The sequence below is a fragment of the Sus scrofa genome, chromosome 1 (genome assembly GCF_000003025.6).
Source record: "Sus scrofa isolate TJ Tabasco breed Duroc chromosome 1, Sscrofa11.1, whole genome shotgun sequence".
In the NCBI taxonomy this organism is placed as follows: Eukaryota; Metazoa; Chordata; class Mammalia; order Artiodactyla; family Suidae; genus Sus; species Sus scrofa.
Window position 1 is genome coordinate 28647159 of NC_010443.5, and position 19394 is coordinate 28666552.

At 37.4% G+C, this 19394-nt stretch overlaps 1 protein-coding gene across 1 annotated transcript in view; it reads left to right on the top strand.

Moving 5' to 3' along the window:
- Positions 1-19394, top strand: part of AHI1 (Abelson helper integration site 1) — a 194193-nt gene that overhangs the window by 80880 nt on the left and 93919 nt on the right. Inside the window, 1 exon segment of the mRNA XM_003121183.6 lies at positions 12543-12660. Within this exon segment, the coding sequence (XP_003121231.4) occupies positions 12543-12660 (118 nt within the window).

The following is a 19394-nucleotide window of genomic DNA, read 5'->3' on the forward strand; positions in this document are numbered from 1 at the left end:
TCTAGATTAGCAGTTCAGTGCTATTTCTCTTGATTTTAACAAATATATTGTATACCCTTCTTTTGAAAAGCTGTCTGAATGTCCAAAGACTAAAGTGTTCCACACATATTTGGCCAGGCTTTATGGAGAATGTGCTCTGCTAATCTGGAAACGCCCCGAGGATGGGTGTTCATGTCATTCATCTTTGTATTCTTAGTACTTAGCAAAGGCAGAATAAATAGTCAGTGGAAACATGACATATTTGGAAGTTAATCAAGGTCTGGAAAGATTGACCTGTTAGTGTCTTTAGTTATCATTTTTATGACAGTTTTATTGAGATATAATACACATACCATAGTAGTCATCCTTTTAAGGTGTACAGTTTACTGGTTTTATCATATACACAGGGTTCTGCAGCCATCATTACCGTCTGATTTTAGAACTTTTTCATCACCTCCAAAAAGAACCCCCATATCTCTTAGCAGTCATTCTCCATTTCTGGGTAGGAGTGTACACACACACACACACACACACACAATCCTCAGGTTCCTGTTAAGCACTAATACACATTCTGTCTCTATAGATTTGCCTATTCTACACATTTTATATAAAGGGAATCATGAAATACGTGGTCATTTGTAGCTAGCTTCTTGAGTTTAGAATAATGTTTTTATTGATCCTCCGTTTGTGGCATACATGAGTAGTACTTTTTGTCAAAGAAGATTCCATTATGCAAATATACTGCATTTTGTTTACCCATTAATCAGCTTATGGACATTTGTGTTGTGTATACTTTTTAGCTATAAAAAGTATAAGAATAATGCCACTTTTTTAGCTATAAAAAGTATAAGAATAATGCCACTATGAAATGTGTGTACAAGACTTTGTATAGACATATGTTTTTATTTCTTTGGGGTATACATCTAAGAGTAGAATTGTAAGGTCATATGGGAACTCTATGTTTAGTATTCTAAGAAACTGCTTTCTAAAGTAGCTGCACCATTTTAGAATCCTACTCACAGTGGTTCTAATTTCTCATCATCCTGGCCAATACTTGTATTTTTCTGTCTCTTTTGTTATAGCCATCTTAGTAGATGTGGAGTGGCATCTCATTGTGATTTTGATTTGCATTTTCCTAATGACCAATGGTGTTGAGTATTTTTGATGTGCCATTTTTATATCTTCTTTGGAGAGGTATCTGTTTAAATCCTTTACTTGTTCTTTAAGTTATTTCTTTTTATTGTTCACTTTTAAGAGTTCTTTATATATTATGGATACAAGTCCCTTGTCAGATGATTTGCAAATGTTTTATCCCATTTTGGGGTTATACTTTCACTTCTTTTTTTTTTTTTTTTTTTTTTTTTGGTGCACGCGTGCCTGTGTGTGTTTTTGCCTTTTCTAGGGCCACACCCATGGCATATAGAGGTTCCTAGGCTAGGGGTCTAATTGGAACTGTAGCTGCTGGCCTACACCACAGCCACAGCAACTCGGGATCTGAGCCTCATCTGCAACCTACACCACAGCTCACGGCAACACCGGATCCTTAACCCACTGAGCAAGGCCAGGGATCAGACTCACAACCTCATGGTTCCTAGTTGAATTCGTTAACCACTGAGCCATGATGGGAACTCCTCCTTTCACTTCTTGATGGCATCCTTTAAAACAAAAAGATTTTAATTTTTATGAGGTAAAGTTAATGGTTTTTTTGGTGTCACTTGTGCTTTTGCTATAATATATAAGAAACCATTGCCTAACCCATTGTCCCAGAGTTTTACTTCTGTCTGCTAGGATTTTTATATTTAAGCCTGCGATTACTTTGAGTTAATTTGTTTTAATATGATGTGATATAGAGGTATAATTTTATTCCATTGGCCATGTGACTGTCTAGTTGTCCCAGCACCATTTATTGAAGAGACTATTCTTTCCCCCATTGAATGGCCTTCAAACTCTTGTCAAAAGACTTTAATCTTAAAAGCAGAGGACATTTATGTGGCTTTTTGTCTGTTACATCCAGAGTAAAAAATTTTTACCAGGTACCTAAGGTTTTTCTTCCCTAAATCCCAGCCAGATTTTTATATTGTTGAAGATTTATTCCTTTTTTCCCCATTAATATTCTTTCAACAATATTTACTGAGTATTTACCAAGTTTGTGTGTATGTGTGTGTAAGTATAAGTGCACTTGCAGGTACAACAGTGAATAAAAACGTTATTGCAGGGAGACACACAGTGAGAAAGGAAATAAGATGATGTCAGCAATAAGTGATATGAAGAAAATAAAATAGGCCCACAAGACAAAGAATGACTGGAAGGGGAGGTTATGGTCTCAAAGGATAATCATGGAAGACCTGTTTACAAGAATCTCTTCTGTGGGAGCTAGACCTGTCCTGCAAAAGTTCTCATCTATTAATAAAACCGGCATGCTGGAAGAGCAGAAAAAAGACCACTGAGCTTAAGTGGGATAGTGAGCAAGTGGGGAGGAACAGTGTTTTATGACAAGGCTGGAGAGGTGATCAGGAGATCGTGCATGTTTTTTAAAGGGCCTTGTAAGCATGGTGATGTAGGGAGGGAAAATTGCACCTTGTACCCTTCTAGGTTCCGTGGCTTGTCTAAGGATTAAATTGGTATAGACAGATTAGCAGGAAAAAAATACAATTTTAATCACATGCATACCTGAGCCCCTCAAAGATATGGGATTCCAAAGGCTGCCAGGTGAATGACGCTTATATACCATCCTGAGCCTAGGAAAGGGATGGGGAGTCTGCGGTTTCAAAGGCAGAAGGCAATCCTGGGGAAGATAAGGGGAGGAACTGGTTGGTAGACAAGGTTGCCCTGTATGCAGGTAAGTCTTTCAGGTGGAAAAGTTATCTTCCTGGTATAGACCCCATTTCTAATATATTTTTCCCTTACAAAAGGATAACTTCGATTCTGTTTTCAGAACTCTTATGTCTGCAGTTTCTCAAAATAATCTTTATGCCAAAGAGGCATGTTTTGGAGTAGCATATTCTGCTCTTTTTCAGGAAGGAGTTTAGGATTTTTTTTTTCTTTTTTTCTTTCTTTTTCTTTTTAGGGCCACACCATGGCATATGGAAGTTCCCAGACTAGGGGTCTAATGGGCGCTACAGCTACCAGCCTGTGCCACAGCCACAGTAATGCCAGATCCGAGCCTGTCTGTGACCTTCACCACAGCTCATGGCAATGCCGGATCCTTAACCCACTGAGGAAGGCCAGGGATCGAACCTGCATCTTCATATATACTAGTCAGGTGTGTTAGCACTGAGCCACAACGGGAACTCCAGAATGTTGTTTCAGAGAAACAAGTGATTGAGATGGTTAAGCTGGAGGGAATGTGAGGATGGGGAGTAACGGTCTTCAATTCAAGAAAGAGGGTATCGTGGCCTGGACTAGGATGGTATTAAAAGATAAACCAAGGTGTATTAAACTTTTTAAGAGTTTTTTCCTTTTTTTCTCTTTTGAGCAAAAATGGATTCGAATTAGGTAGGGCCAAGCCAGAAATCATTAGAAGCATTTCACCCTCAGAAGCGGGGAAAGACTTCTGTAGAGAAAAGGCAGCAGTGAAACAAGGAAATTATTGATTGGCTGTAGTTTAAAGCCTCATTGGCTCTTTGTGATTAGCTCTCCTTGGGTTTCAGTTGTGTAACCTTGAAGTCCATTATAGGCTTAGATTTTAGTTTGCTTATGTGGTCATAGGCCACTCTGGCATTCAAGCCACCTCGGTCTGATGATCTCCTTGATTCATTAGTTTAACGATAGTAATAATGGAAATGCAAGCAGTGGACAGATTTGGGAGATATTTTAAAAGTAGATTCAACACAACTTGGTGATGGATAGGTGTGGTGTAAGTGAAAGAAAGAGAAATTAGGAATAACTTCTGTGTTGTTGCTTTCAGCAACAGTATAGATGCTGGTGGTGCTTTGAATGCTATGAATACCAGAGTGGAGTTTTCAATATGAATGTTGCTGAGAAGTAGGCAATTGAATATATGATTCTTGAGCTCAGGGGAGAAGTCAGGGCTAAAGTCACATTTGTTTAAAACTATCAGATTTGGTAAGATCACCTGGGGCGAGAGTATAGCTGAATACCTCAGGCACTGGTCCAGAAGAAGGTATGTGAGGGAAGCCCAGAGAAAGTATTTTAAGAAAGAGAAGTGATAAGCTGTCACATGCTACTGAGAGAATGAGTAAAATGAGGACAGAAAATTGGCACAGCGACGTCCTTTGGTTACCTAGATGAATGCTATTTTAGTAAGTGGCTGAGGCAAAAGTACAAGTGGAGAGAATTGAAGACAGAATGGGAGATGATAAAATAGAGACCGTGTAGACCATTCTTTGAAGAAATTTTGAGTGGGGAGCAGAGAAACAGAACTGGAGGGGAATATTAGATGAAGAATATTAAAGCATGTTTATTTGCTGATAGGAATAATTCATTGGGGATGGGGAAGCTGATAGCATACCATGGAAGTGGTAATTGCTGGACTCAAGTCCTTGAAAACGTGAGAGGGGGTACCGGTGGAGAAGCTAGCCTTAAGAGGTGGGATTTTTTCATCCTTTCTGATAGGCAAATAGATAGAAATTGTGGGTAGATGCTCAGACAGAGAGTTGATGATGGGAAGATAAAACTCTTCTCATCTGAAGGCTTCCGAGATAGTAATTGGTATTAGAAGTTTTGCATTGCTCTGAATTGCACAAGCCCTAGAATATTTACACATAAATTTATAATTTAGAATTTCTTTTTTCTTTGCTTAGGGGTGGATTGATGCATATCAGAAATAGTATTGCCTGGAGTCTGTTTCCATTAAGCTTTGTATGATTCCTCAAAAATGGAATTAATCTGTTTCTCTCATGTTCCCAGACATATTTATTCATACCTGGCATGTTATATAATTGGGCTTATTCTGCCTTAAATTATAATTAATTTCATCTGTCTTTTCCAGAATGAAATTATGAATTCCCTACGGAGGAGCAATTCTTTCTTTCTTTTATTCCTCCCTCCCTCCCTTCATTCTTCCCTTTTAAAATTTTACATAGTATCGCTTCCACTTCCGATCTTTACACATCTGAATTTCTACACTCTTCGTAAGCTTCTTGAAACGAGGGGACTTCTTTTTTTCAATTATTAATATCACGTACCCTAGATGAATATAAATGCAACCAAGCTAAAGTCTATTGAAGAATGCTCTAAGATGAAGTCATGGTCTGTATTATAGTTTAATCTGTTTAGGAACATTTAATTCTCTGAAAAATAAAAAGGTTTAAAAAATAGAGAATCTAAAGAAAGTAAGTTTTTTCATCTCCTTCACAAAAAAGTATTTTGACAATACTTGGAAGACTGGCTTGACTATAAGAGTACAAGCTACAATAGGCCATAAAAATAAGTTATGGAATTTCACTAGAAATCTTAGAAAACAGGAAAAATCCTTGTTTTAGGAAAAACCAGTTTTGTTCCCATCTCCTTTGTTCTCACACTACCGCCCTACTCTGACACTTTGGACACCAGATGGGTGCCCTACAATTTAACTCCCTTCTGACACTGTTTACCTGATGATAGAGTCAGATCGTACAAAATAAAGGCTTGATCCCATACGACTGCCCACCCTCACCCCCTTCAGATGCCAGTTGAAAATCTAGGTTACTTGTGCTTCTGACCAATCAACTATAAATCGGGATTCCCAAGATCCCCTCCTCGGGTTTAATTAATGTACTGAAGCAGCTCATTAAAGTCAAGAAAATAGTGTACTTATTGTTTACCAGGTTATTATAGAAGGATATGATAAAGGATCCAGATGAACATCCAGGTGGAAGAAATGCATAGAGCAAGGCAGGTAGGAAGGGGCGAGGATCATCGTCCTTGCCTTCTTACTGGGTAGGACATTCTCCCAGCACCTCCACGTGTTCACCATCCTGGAAGCCCTTCGAACTCCATATAATTGAGACTTTTATGATGGCTTCAGGTAGGCATGATCAGCTAATAATTCCGTTTCCAACCCCCCTCCCTTCTCCAGAAAATGGAGAGTGGGACTGAAAATTCTAAGCTGATCATTTCTTGGTCTTGCTGGTGATCAGCCCCATCTTGGAGCCCACCAAAAGTCACTTCCCTAGAACAAAAGACATTCCTATCACCTAGGAAATTCCAAGGGATTTCCGGGCTCAGGTTTCAGGAACTAGAGTCAAAGATAAAATATAAGAACAAAAGATGCTCCTGGTGCTCTTATCACTTAGGAAATTACGAGGGTTTTAAGAGTTCTATGCTAAGAACTAGGGCCGGAGACCTATAAATATATTTTTGCTATTATTTCACACTCCCATTTCTAAATTTAAGTGAGTATTAAACCATGTAAATTAGTGTATTTCTTACTTATAAGCCCATTATTCTGTGATTCTTACCATCAGAAAGTTATTTCCATTTAAGAAGTCATGAATACAAAGCCACCATAAGTTTGGGTGAGGTTTTAAAACATGCACTGCTCTCCTGTGTATTAGTGCTTTTAACTTCCTTATAGTTCTTATTAGTGCAGTACCAGCCATTTACTAAAGAAAGATAAACAAAACCTGTTCCTTACCTTCAAGAAGATTGCAGTCTGGTGGATAATAACTAACAAAATAAGTAAGCATACTAAAGTATTACCAGTGCTGGGAATGATGAAGAGACAAAGGAAGGAGAGGCAAGTTCTTTGGGAGAGTCTGAAAGGCTTTTCATACATGATGTAATCCTTGAGCTTAAGCTTGAAAAAGAAGTTAGCATCTTTAGGAGGCTGGAGCCAGGAAGGAAGCCCATTCCAAGAAGTAGGAACACCATGAACTAAGTCACAGAGACATGAAACAGCCTGGCATGTCTAGGGAGCTATGTGCAACGTGTCGTAGCTGGAACATAGAAGATGGAGGAGCAATGAGGTTGAAAAGCTAGGTAGTTGTTAGACTATAGAAAGCTTTGTATGCCATACTAAAAAGGATGGATTTTATCTAGTGGGACAGTTGAAGAGTTTGTTTGTTTGTTTGTTTGTTTATTATTATTTCCTCCAACACACTTTTTTCCCCGCTATACTGCATGTAATTTTTTCTCCCACTGTCGCTCTCCGTTGTAAGTATCTAGACATGATTCTCAGTGCTACACAGCAGGATCTCATTGTTAATCTATTCCAAAAGCAATAGTTTGCATCCATTAACCCCAAGCTACCAATCCCTCCCACTCCCTCCCCCTCCACCTTGGCAACCACAGGTCTATTCTCCAAGTCCATGATTTTCTTTTCTGTGGAAAGGTTCATTTGTGCTGTATATCAGATACCAGATATGAGTAAACTGATGGTTTTAAACAGAAGTGTTACTCAATAAAAGTAGCATTTTAATTTATTTTTTATCTATTTATTTCTTTTTAGGGCCACACCCACATCATATAGAAATTGCCAGGCTAGGGGTTGAATTGGAGGTGTAGCTGCCTGCCTACACCACAGCCGCAGCAACACAGCGTCTGAACCGCATCTGTGACCTACACTACAGCTCACAGCAACACCAGTGAGTGAGGCCAAATATCGACCCCACATCCTTATGGATACTAGTGGGGTTTCTTACCACTAAGCCACAACAAGAACTCCAAAAAGTATCATTTTAGAAAAATCATCCTGGTAGCAGTAGAGAAGGAAGAATTAGAGAAGAGACAAGAAGCAGGGAAACAAATCAGGAGACTGTTGCAGCAACAGCACCGACCATGGAGGAGTGGGAGCCGATGCCAGAGCCTCTGCTTGACTTAATGAGTCACTCTGCATGGATTGTAAGGAAACGGCCCGGGGTGATAGGGTGATGCCCATCTGTCTGGCTGCAGCAGCCTGGGAGGACGGTGATAGCTTTCTCTCGGGAAGTCAATGGTGGGGGTAGGGGTGGGAGGTAGTTTGGTTCTGAATTTCCAGATCAGAAGAGTTTTAGCTTGGAGACTTGCCAGCATAGAGGGCAGATGAGGTGATGAAAACAAACATTAGTGCCCAGGATTGTCCCAGGTGTGAGGGAAGGAGAAGGCCCCGTGGGTCTAACAAACAACACTGATAAGCAGTGGCAGGATGACTAACAGAAAATGTTTTTCCAGAAACAGGAAAACTGATTGACAGTGTCAGATACTTCAGAGGCCTAAATGAATCCACTAAATTTGATGGCTTGCCGCAATGACTTTAACTTCAGATTTAGTGTTCTGATAGAGAAAAGCTTTGTCTTAGCTGCTTGAAAGTGAATGGTTGAGGTATGTGGCTAACAGTTACATGTTATTTTTCAAGAAGTTTAATTTTCAGTGAAGCTTAAGGAAATTATGGAATCACAGTTAAGAATTTTTGTCTTTGTACTCAAGTAGAAAGATTCATGCTGATAGCCTGTAGGGAAACAGCCAGTAGAGAATTTGGAAGAGCTCTAAGAATATCCCCAAGGGGACAGCTGGAGGGATTAATCTCAATGGAAGAGTACCTCTTTCCCTGACACCAAAAGAAAAGAGAGGAGGGTAGGTGAAAGAGGTATATTCTTGGAAGTGAGGGTTTCAGGAGGTTCAAGACCAAATTTTCTCCCTGGAATAAAAAAAACATACTAAGAGAGAAGGAACATAGAGGTTTGTATTGCACAATGCATTGAGATCAGTTGCCTTTCTCCAAGGCATATTGCTACTAGACAGGTGGTTTGAACCAGGACTAGATCTTAATTTTGAGCTTCACACAGGGGAGTCTGTCAGTAATCTTTGAACCACCAGTCCTTGGTATAAGTAGCAAAGGCTCAAAAGGTCTTGATTAAATATTACAAAATAAAATTTTGGGAGTTCCCGTTGTGGCTCATCAGAAATGAACCCAACTAGTATCCACGAGGGTGCGGGTTTGATTCCTGGCCTTGCTCAGTGGGTTAAGGGTCTGGCATTGCCAGGATCTGTGGTGTAGGTTGCAGGTGCTGCTCAGATCTGGTGCTGTGGCTGTGATGTAGATCATCAGCTGCAGCTCAGATTCAACCCCTAGCCTAGGACTTCCATATGCTGCAGGCGCGGTCCTAAAAAAAAAAAAAAAAAAAAATTGTTGTGGTTGATCCCAATTTGAATTCCGGTTTAGTTAATACAGTGATGAACTGGTTTTGGGGGTGGGAATTTTCTAGCACATTATCCACTGTAAAAATTTCTCTTTAGTAGTAACACTGTTTCTTTCTAATCCCTCACTTCACTGTCCCAACTTGTAAGGAAAACATCTAGGACCTAGTGGTCATGTTTGAATTTCTCTCTATGACACTCATTTCTTAGGTTTTACTAACCTAAAAATCATGGAAATGCAGGCTGCTTTTAGAACTTATAAGAATGTTAAGATACCTGACTTCAGATAGCTTGAATCTTGCTTTGGCTCAAGTTTTCTGCTTAACAACTTTAATATTGGGGATTTTAATTTTTACAACAGACATATAATTTGCAACAAAAACATTTCCTAGGTACTGGTTTTTGAAATGTCTTCAAATTATGTGCATTTATTGCTTGAATTTAATGTAAAAAATAGTTGTTTGGCGTGAGAGGGACAAATTTGTGAACATAAATATATTGACAGTATCAATATCTTTTCTGTTATCATTTAAAACCAATTCGAAGTGTCTTCACAACTTGAACTTTAAAAAAAATTCTTCAGGTGCATGTAGCATATATATGAAGTCAGCTGAAATGATTAGACTTGTATGTATATGTGGAAATGAGTGTTCGTCTCACCCAATGGTTTTAAAATTTAATCACTAAAGGTAAACTAATGCTAGCCTGTTTAGTTTTGTGCATTCGATTTTAGGTTAGAGCAATGACCTTTTTAACATGGAAATTAACCTGCTTGTTGAGAATTAGTATTTCCATGTTTTACAGAAAGCTGTTTATACCCTGAAAGAGTAGATAAAAGAGTTTTGTGATTAACTTGGCAGTTCTAGATAGGTTTTTGGTTTTTTGATTTTTTTTTTTTTTGCTCCATTGTGAATTTCATTCAATTTTTATGCTTTTAGTTTTCCAAAGTATGGAGGTATTAAACTAACTTAGGCAGACTGTGGTTTTTGCATGAAGCAAGCAGAAAAGTGTGTTGTAAAAGAGGATAAATGGTTGTAGGGTAGACTCTCTTAGCCAACCTTTCTTTCTGTTGTTGTAAAATTATTAAGCAATTCTTTTCCACAGCATATATTACAAAAATAGATATTGCTTCACTCTATTTAATGGTTGTTATTATTTTTCTTCCTCTAAATGAACTAGTGGATAAGTGTAAGCTAGCTTTGAGAATACGTTGAGTTCTAATTTCAGATCATTATATTAATTAACAATTATCCCAAACCTTAGAAATTGAGTTATCTGCTCTGTTAGGCCACTCATCACTTTATGGATATTTGAATAGTCTCTAAAGAAATGTGTCAAGAAAAAGCAGGTTTATAAAAATGACTAGGAAGAACATGTAACTGTAGATTATAGTTATTTTTTTTTTAACTGCATTTTACTTAAAAAGAGTGACAAGTCTTTCTAAGTAGAGACATTTAAGTATCCACTTCTAGCTTTCCTGGTATTCATTTTTATTTTAGCACAAGTAAATGTCTGAAGAGGGAGACTGAAGAGCAGGTGTGTGTGTGTGTGTGTGTGTGTGTGTGTGTCCAACATACACCTGTTCTTTTGCACCAGATTTCAAAATGTGTTGTTTGACACATAAGGATAAAAATTTTCAAGAACACAGAAGTAAAACCGAAAAAATGATTCTAAAAAGAGAAGTGGATTAAATAGTTAAGTGATAAATATATCATTTTGCATATAGTGCTTCCATTTAAAAGCATAGCACAGTGAAAAATCTACTGCATCATCTTACTGCATTACACCTTTCTAATACCTTGACTTCTACTGATATTTAATAATAATAACTGGTATTTATAGAGACTTGCTTTGTATAGCACTTTATGGTCGCCTTTGCCAACATATTCTGTTTAATCTATTTCTTATTTACTGTGTTATTTAGTGCTGTATGGTCAGCCTGTGTGAACAGCACTTTATAATACCGGTTCATCTTTATTGCTCTTCAGCACGTTTTCTTTGAGGCATACATACTATTTTTATTATCTCCATTTAAATATGAAAATGAAGTTCAGTGATATTAGGTGATTTCAGTGTTACTTTAGTTATTATGTTAATATAGGTAGTCAACATTAATTTCGTTCAATGTTTAATAATGGCTCCTGATAGAATTTTTTAAAAGCTGGATAATTTTTCTTAGCATTGGTATGACATTTGACCTCATCTAACTACTTTGATAAATATTTTTATTTTTTATAAGATGATACCATAACAGTTTAGGAACCTTAGAACTGATATGGTCTTAATTGAGTTTTTTCACTGAATTATCTTTTCTTCAAGAGAAAAACTTAATCTGAGATATACCATTTACTATCACTGTTTGAAAGAAGAGAAACATTTACAAACACTATGTAAATAATGATTCAGATAAAGCGCATGTAACCACACGCACTACTATCACATATAGAATAACAAAAGGAAATTTTTAAATGCTAATACAGTAGAAATCTTCTGTGTAGTTTTATTTAAAATAAAAGATACGAGCGGTTTTCATATACTAATATTTATATACCATAAACTATCATTTAACAGTTTGCTAATTCACAGATTATTTTTATAGTAATTTAGAAATATACATTTTTTCAGACTTTTCAAAATCAGATCACATTTTATTGTGATTTTTGAAAGTGATAAATAAGGTATAATGAATGATTTATTAATAAGGAACAAGAGACTTGATCACTGCTGAAATTAAGTCTGAGTTACAAGATGAATTTACTAATTAACTAAACATTTAACATTTTTTCTATGAATTGTATTTTTCTACAATCGCTGTAGTTACAGTGTTGCCCTTGTCATGCATTTCATATCTGTGAGACTGCTGTACTCACTCAGTTATAGTAGGATTTTGGTTCTGTGGAACATTGTATTTACTTACGGAAATTTTGCTTGTTCATTATTTTACTGCTGTTTTTTGAAATTGTCTTAAGAATGAGGCTTTTTGATACAGCGGAAACTATTTCACTTGGCAGATTAGGTTACAGCTGTGTTATCTATGTCACCATAATGTATATAAACACGAATATTACAGGTGTTTTCTGTGCAGTCTCTGAAAAGGAAGTACCTGCTCTTTCACAAAATGCTAGAGAAGTGTGGGTGTGAAATATTTAAACTCTTTCTTAATTGAAAGCAGTCAAGGAGTCATGTATTTTTGCATAACTTTTAAGAACACTCTAAGTTATGAATAAAGTCAATTCCGTGATTAGCAAACTTATTTTCAAAGTAAGGCAGATTGACTTTCATACAGTAACGCTTTCATTACCACTATTCATTCCTTCCTTGATTAAAAACTAGTTTTGTAAAAACTACAAAGTTTTGTAAACTCTAAAGACTAAGCATATAAATCATTACCACTCCTTTTGACATATGTCCTGGTTTGCATCAAAAGCAAATATTTCTCATCCAGTTTTTGCATCAGTAACCCAGGAAATTACACTTTCGTTTCTGATTTGCCTTTCCTATTACAGGTCAACAAAAATCTCTCATTTACTTCAACATCAGCCTCCTCACAACAGGCTAAGTCAAAACAATCAAACATGCTGGATGCTCATCAGATTCTGCGTCAGTTTGGTTTCACTCAAGCTGGTGAGCCCCTTTCTTACTTTGGCTGTTCTTTAAATGTTCAGATGCTATTTTTTCATGGGTATCATTTATTTCACTTCAGAAACATGGCTCATAGCACTGTAACGGTCAATTTTGACACTTGAATTATATCCCAATCTTTTTTTCCTTTAAAAATTACTAAATTATTTTAAAAGCAAATTTGAATTTGTTAGCTTTAATAGTAGATACTCTCAACCTCTATTCTACTGAGTGGATAATAATTTGAAAGTAGCAAAACATGTGAAATTTAAATATGTATAATATTAAATCTGATTCAGTTTCCCTTGGGTAATACCCAAGGAACCATAGTTTATGGATAGTTGCACTTTATATTTCATTTCAAGGAAAGCTCAGGTAGAATGCATTTTGGCAGGAACAGGATGCATCCTGCCAGTGATATCATGTTTCTTTAAAATTGTCAATTAACAAAATATGCAAAGAGGCTAGTTATTAAAATGTATATCAGTCACAGAGTTGAACTATACAGTTGCAAATTTTTAGGCTGATGTTTTAAGTTAATTTGAATAAGGTTTTCAAAGGATATCAAAGAAAAAGCATCAGATGATAAATGTATATTTTTGGTATTGAAAGATTACAATTTCTATTCATTAGGTTTTTTACAGTATTGTTTCTATTATTGAATTCTTTTAGAAAGATGAGACAGCTGAGAATAACAAAAACAGTTGTCTTTGACAGAGAATTATAACAGAAGAAACTTGAGCTTGAAAAGATTGACATAATTTATTTAGAAACTTGGGAGCAATACTACTTTTCTACTTTGAAAGTATTTGGAGTTTACATAAGCAAGTTATTTTAATACTGCTACATTTTAATATAACTGACCTAGTTACCTACTACAGGGGGAAAATACCTGGATCAAAAACTCTTATGTTCCAGTCCTGGCTGTGCCTTTTATTATCCTTGCTACACAAATGTTAGAATCTTCATTTGAAAACTAGAAATGATGTTTACATTATATATTGTTGATGTTCAAATCACATAGCACATATGAAAACATTCTGCAAGTACAAGGTGCTGTGTGAATGTAACATACTTCTGTTGTAATTATGCTGAGTATGTGCATGTTAGCTTTGAAAATACTTTGAGTTCTACTTTTAAATCACTGTAATAATGAACAATTATCCCAAACCTTAGGAATTTTAAATTTCTAGTATTTCAGTTGTCCGGCTGAAGTTAGAGCAGTAGTTTTGTTCATTCTTGTGTGCAGTGGAGGGCATACCGCGTGCTCCTCCTGTAGACTCATTCCCTACCCTCTAACTCGATACTTGGTTTGCCTTCAGACAGTCATTTTAAAGGCTAGGAGGGAGGGTACCTGTCTCTACCACTTCATCCCTGTCTTTCTGCTGAGGTCCAGCATTCCTCTCGGAACAAATCCTTCATTCCACATTTCAGGATTAAGGGCATAGAACCTAAATTTCTGGTTGAGTTAGCAGATTGACTGCAGTTCACTCAAGTAGGGTCTTAAGTTTATCAACCAACAAGGTGTAGATAGGAGATATAAAACTCTTTCTTTTTCTGTAAACGGAAGGAGCAGAGAGGATAGATAGGAAGGTCTTTGAAATGGAAGTATGATTATCACTGTGACAGATAAAGAATAAAGATAAAGAATAAAAGGAAAGCCAGATATGATAAAGGCAAGGTTTGCAAACGTCACAGTTACACATAGGATTAGCTGCATTTACCGTCAGCTTTCTGTGGGTAAAGAAGTGGGCCTTGAGTGGGGCTTTTATATCATGTGTGTTCCTCCATGCATATGCTGTCCCGGGAGCATTGCCATTAAGCCATTTAATACATGGTAACACTGCTTTGTTTGACTTTTAGTTATTAATATGCATGACCTCATTTTAAGGCATATCCTTCCTAAAAATGTATTGAGATATCACTGTCTAGAAAAATTATGAAAGCAGAATATGTAGTCCATTGCAAAATGGCCAGATCCATCTTATTCAATAAGATGATAGTCTTTATAGAAAAAATCCTGCTGGGAAATTAGGCAACAGGTGAACTAGTTTCTACACTTCAAAACAACTATAGAATCTTTAGCGATTTCTTCAGGCCTCAGTTTTTTCATTCCTGCACTTAAATGAGCGCTCTGGCTTTGGTGAGTGTCTGTCTTGAAAATTCTGTGAGTTTATTCAATAGTCAAACCAGGTGGGGTTTTTTGTTTTTTTATTTTATTTTTTTTTATTTTTATTTTTTAGGGCTGCACCCACAGCATTTGGAAGTTCCCAGCCTAGGGGTCCAATTGGAGCTGCAGCTGCCAGCCTATGCCACAGCCACTGCAGCGCAGGATCCTTAACCCACTGAACAGCGCCAAGGATCAAACTCGCGTCCTCATGAATACTAGTTGGGTTTATTACTCCTGAGCCATGATAGAAACTCCCTCAGACCAGTTTTAAAAAGGAAGAAGTTTTTAAGTGTTCTTGATTATACAAATAATCTGTTAGAATCTGAAATAAAGGACTGTGGAAACAAGGCAGATAGGGTGTTTAAAAATAAAAATCTTACTGAAAATCTCTCTAAATGTTCAAGTGATATCTGTAGTTGTTTGGCTTTGTATAGTATGAAGAACGGCTGCCTACACAGTACTAGCCAATATGGGCCCACTAGCCTTCATGCTAGAGGCTTAAGAGGTTAATAGATAAATTTAGGAGTTCCCGTCATGGCACAGTGGTTAATGAATCTGACCAGGAACATGAGGTTGCAGGTTCAATCCCTGGCCTTGCTCAGTGGGTTAAGGACCTGGCATTGCCGTGAGCTGTGGTATAGGTCACAGATGCGGCTCGGATCCCACGTTGCTGTGGCTGTGGTGTAGACTGGAGGCTACAGCCCCATTTAGACCCCTAGCCTGGGAACCTCCATATGCCGTGGGAAGTGGCCCTAGAAAAGGCAAAAAGACCAAAAAAATTTTAAAAATAAAAATAAATAAATAAAAGATAAATTTAATATGTGTAAGTGAGTTTATATGCTAGAAGGCTAGATCCAGAAGTGGGTTTTTGGTCTGTTGTTAACTTCTGTTGACCTTATTCACGGTGAGCTCTGGGTAATGGAAACTGCTAGAAAAGTAAATATTTCTTTCTTCTTTGTTTTGTATTCTTCACAGTTTCTAGAATACTGCATTTATTCATTCTAAAATCATTTTAAGTAATTATTTTAGTTTGTTTAAGGCCCTTTCTTAAGGATATGGATTAAATAAATATCACAGTTTCTGCCCTCAGGGAGCTTACAGTCTGCTTAGGAAGACAGTTGAGCATGCAACTAATTATGTCACTGATAAATTCTAAAATCACAGTATAAACAAAGTGTCACTGAATAAAGAGGGACAAAGCAGCTGAGGGATTTCTCATGCTTTACATGTAGAACTCTTGCCCCCACACTCTGCCGCTCTGTCTGCTTCCCCTGCTCCTCACCAGGTCTTCCCACCCCAGCACTCCTGGCACATGTACCCATTTGTTTTGGTAGAACCAGAAGGCATTCGGGATCCCTCCTTCTCCCCCAACCTCCCGGCCTCCATGCTTGTCCCTTAGCTTATTCTCCCCACAGCAGACCTCATGATTCTTTGAAAAAATGAATTAGATTATGTTACTACTCTGCTTAAAACTCTTTTTTTTTTTTTGTCTTTTTTTGTCTTTTTTTGTCTTTTGCCATTTCTTGGGCCGCTCCCACGGCATATGGAGTTTCCCAGGCTAGGGGTCTAATTGGAGCTGTAGCTGCCAGCCTACGCCAGAGCCACAGCAACGTGGGATCCGAGCCGCATCTGCGACCTACACCACAGCTCACATCAACACCAGATCCTTAACCCACTGAGCAAGGGCAGGGATCGAACCCGCAACCACTGCTCCACAACGGGAACTCCTGCTTGAAACTCTTAAATGACTTTCTTTAACAAAGTCCTTCCCAAGTCTTATAAAACCCTTTGTGGTCTTGCCTCTGTCCTTGTCATCAGCCGTATCAGCAGGTGAGGCTCCAAGAGGTAGGCAGCCAAACACAGAAGAGAGTTTGGCTTGGGTAGAGAGTGGTTTGAATCCTAGGTTAGCTGGAGGAAATGGTGAGATGGATCTTCAGGAAGGAATGAGTCTGCAGAAGTAGACTGGCTCAAATTGTGCCCTACTGAGATATCCACATTTTATTCTCCAGGTAAAATAAAGCTATCTAAAGGTATGAGGAAGAGAGATGATAAATTGTGTTTCTAAAATATAGACGGTGTCTCAGTGAGGGGTGGGTTAGAGAAGAAAAGAGCTAGATAGAACTCTTATGAAATACTTATTTTAGGAACTGCTCATTAGACTACTACTCTCGGTTTTCAATGAACAAAATAATAAATCAGCTAATTTTATTAAAATTAAAGCCATAAATCTTTTCTGGGTAATTTGTGTAAGAAAGAAGATGATAAAATTGTATTTGTCGATTAGTCCTTAATAAAGCTGGGAAAGAGAGGAACTCTTCATTTTAACATTTTAGGTTAAATTGTAGGTTATAGTTCATAAACATCTCACCATATAGTGAGCATGTTATACTGCATCTCCACTGTTCCAGGCTTCCTTAGTGTAATAATGGAAATCTATCGAAACAATAACAGCAACTTCTGTTTGTATGAACATTAATTTATATGCATCTTCATTTGAGTCTCAAGAAAACTCAGAGAAGTAGGGTAAACCTAAAATCACAGAGAGGATACTCTTTGGAGAGCCTCTAGGACCTTAAAACTTTGACTGCCAATCCCTTTATGGTGAAATAGAAGCAGGGAGTGGGATGTGTCAAGTTCACGTAACTAGTGGCAATTCTGCCTTGAGCCAGATTTCCTCACTCGTTCTCACCCTCACCCCACACTGCCTCTGCCTCTGCCTCTGCCTACAGGGGAGCGCTAGCTCAGAGGTGAAGTGGACCCTCGGTGAGGCTGTGCCTGGAGCCACCCCTTCATTCCTGACCCATGGTCCTCCCATTCTGCCTGGTGGACCCTCTGGCCATGGGCATGACCTTTTCTTACTAGATTTAGAGATCTGTGATAACCTGAACAGTACTCTTTGGAACAGATGTAGTTATTAAAACTAAGGTGTCCCTATGATATTTTCTGAAACTTAATGAGCTTATCTTTTTATTTAACCTTTAAATATAATTCTGTGTTCACCAGTTATTAGATTTCTTAAAGCCTAGTTCCAGTGAAACTGTGGTATTCAGTCTCAAATCAAATCAAGAGATTCTCTGCAGGAAAATTTTGTTCTGTAATAGTTGGTCTGAATCCCAGATCCCATTTGGCCTTCTCCAGAGTCCTTACTATAGCAGTAAATTTTAACATGTGGATCGTTCAGTAATAAATGAAATCAGTCACGGCTGTGAGGGTGGAAACTAGCAGGAAGTGCTCATCATCTTTGCATGTCTCTAGTTGAAGAACATCATCTTTCATTTTTGTGTACTCAGTATATCTTTGCACAGGATTGCACTAGATTCAATTAGTATTAATAGATTAGAAGAATGACACAAAATGAAATGATTCATTTTTGCTAATATGACTGTTAAACATAATGTTTGTGTCATCTTTTTAAACTGTAGACTTGGAGTTTGGGGAGGTAGAATGCAACAAGATTGTTAAAAATAATAGCTTCTGTCTTCATATTTTGTTTGCACTCTTTATTAGACCATATAATTATGTATTATTTGATGGCCAACCATTTGTTTAATCTAACTTATTACCATATCTAAACAGTCAGGATATTTCATTTAAACAAAATCATAAAATAATTCAGACAACTTCAATATTAGTTGAGAGATCTGGCAAGTTAACTTTTGCGCTTCGACATGTTGAATAATATTTGGAAAAACTATATTTTTCTTTTTATTTTGCATGTCTTTGCCAAGTATACACTTTTTCCCTTGACCAGTTCTTAAGATTAGGAGCTATTTTTCTGATTCAATTTTAATTTTATTGTTTTTAACAGATCAGTATTTCTTAAGGTTTTAACTTCTAATAGAGAAATGCAAAACTTTTTAAATAATGTAACTGAAATCTATTATTTATAGGTCATAATTTCACCAGAAATCCTGTGATATCCTTATGTAAACCCGTTGTAGAAGATAGATTATATCTAAACTGGAAATATGATGGTTCTTGTATTTCAAAGGGAGAAAAAGAAAACATTTTGACAAAAGTTAGGTTAGAATGGCTCAATAAACACAGGTGATGGTAGAAGGGAGTTTCCATTTTAAGGAAGGTAAAATGAGCTCAAACAACTTTTTTTTTTTTTTTTTTTTTTTTTTTTTTGTCTTTTTGCCATTTCTTGGGCCACTCCCATGGCATATGGAGTTTCCCAGGCTAGGGGTCTAATCAGAGCTGTAGCTGCCAGCCTATGCCAGAGCCACAGCAACGCGGGATTCGAGCCGCGTCTGCAACCTACACCACAGCGCACGGCAACACCAGATCGTTAACCCACTGAGCAAGGGCAGGGATCGAACCCGCAACCTCACGGTTCCTAGTCGGATTCGTTAACCACTGCGCCATGACGGGAACTCCTCAAACAACTTTCTCATGCTGTCAGAATTGGCAGAGCTTCCTGCTAGTGTTACTTAATGAACTTTATCTATGAATTGAGAAGAATGCTTCACTGAATTCTGATTTCAGACCTCCAGAATTTCAAGACTTTAGTTCAGGTGTGGAATGGTGAAAGGAATTAATTCACTACCATTGATAATCTGCAGTT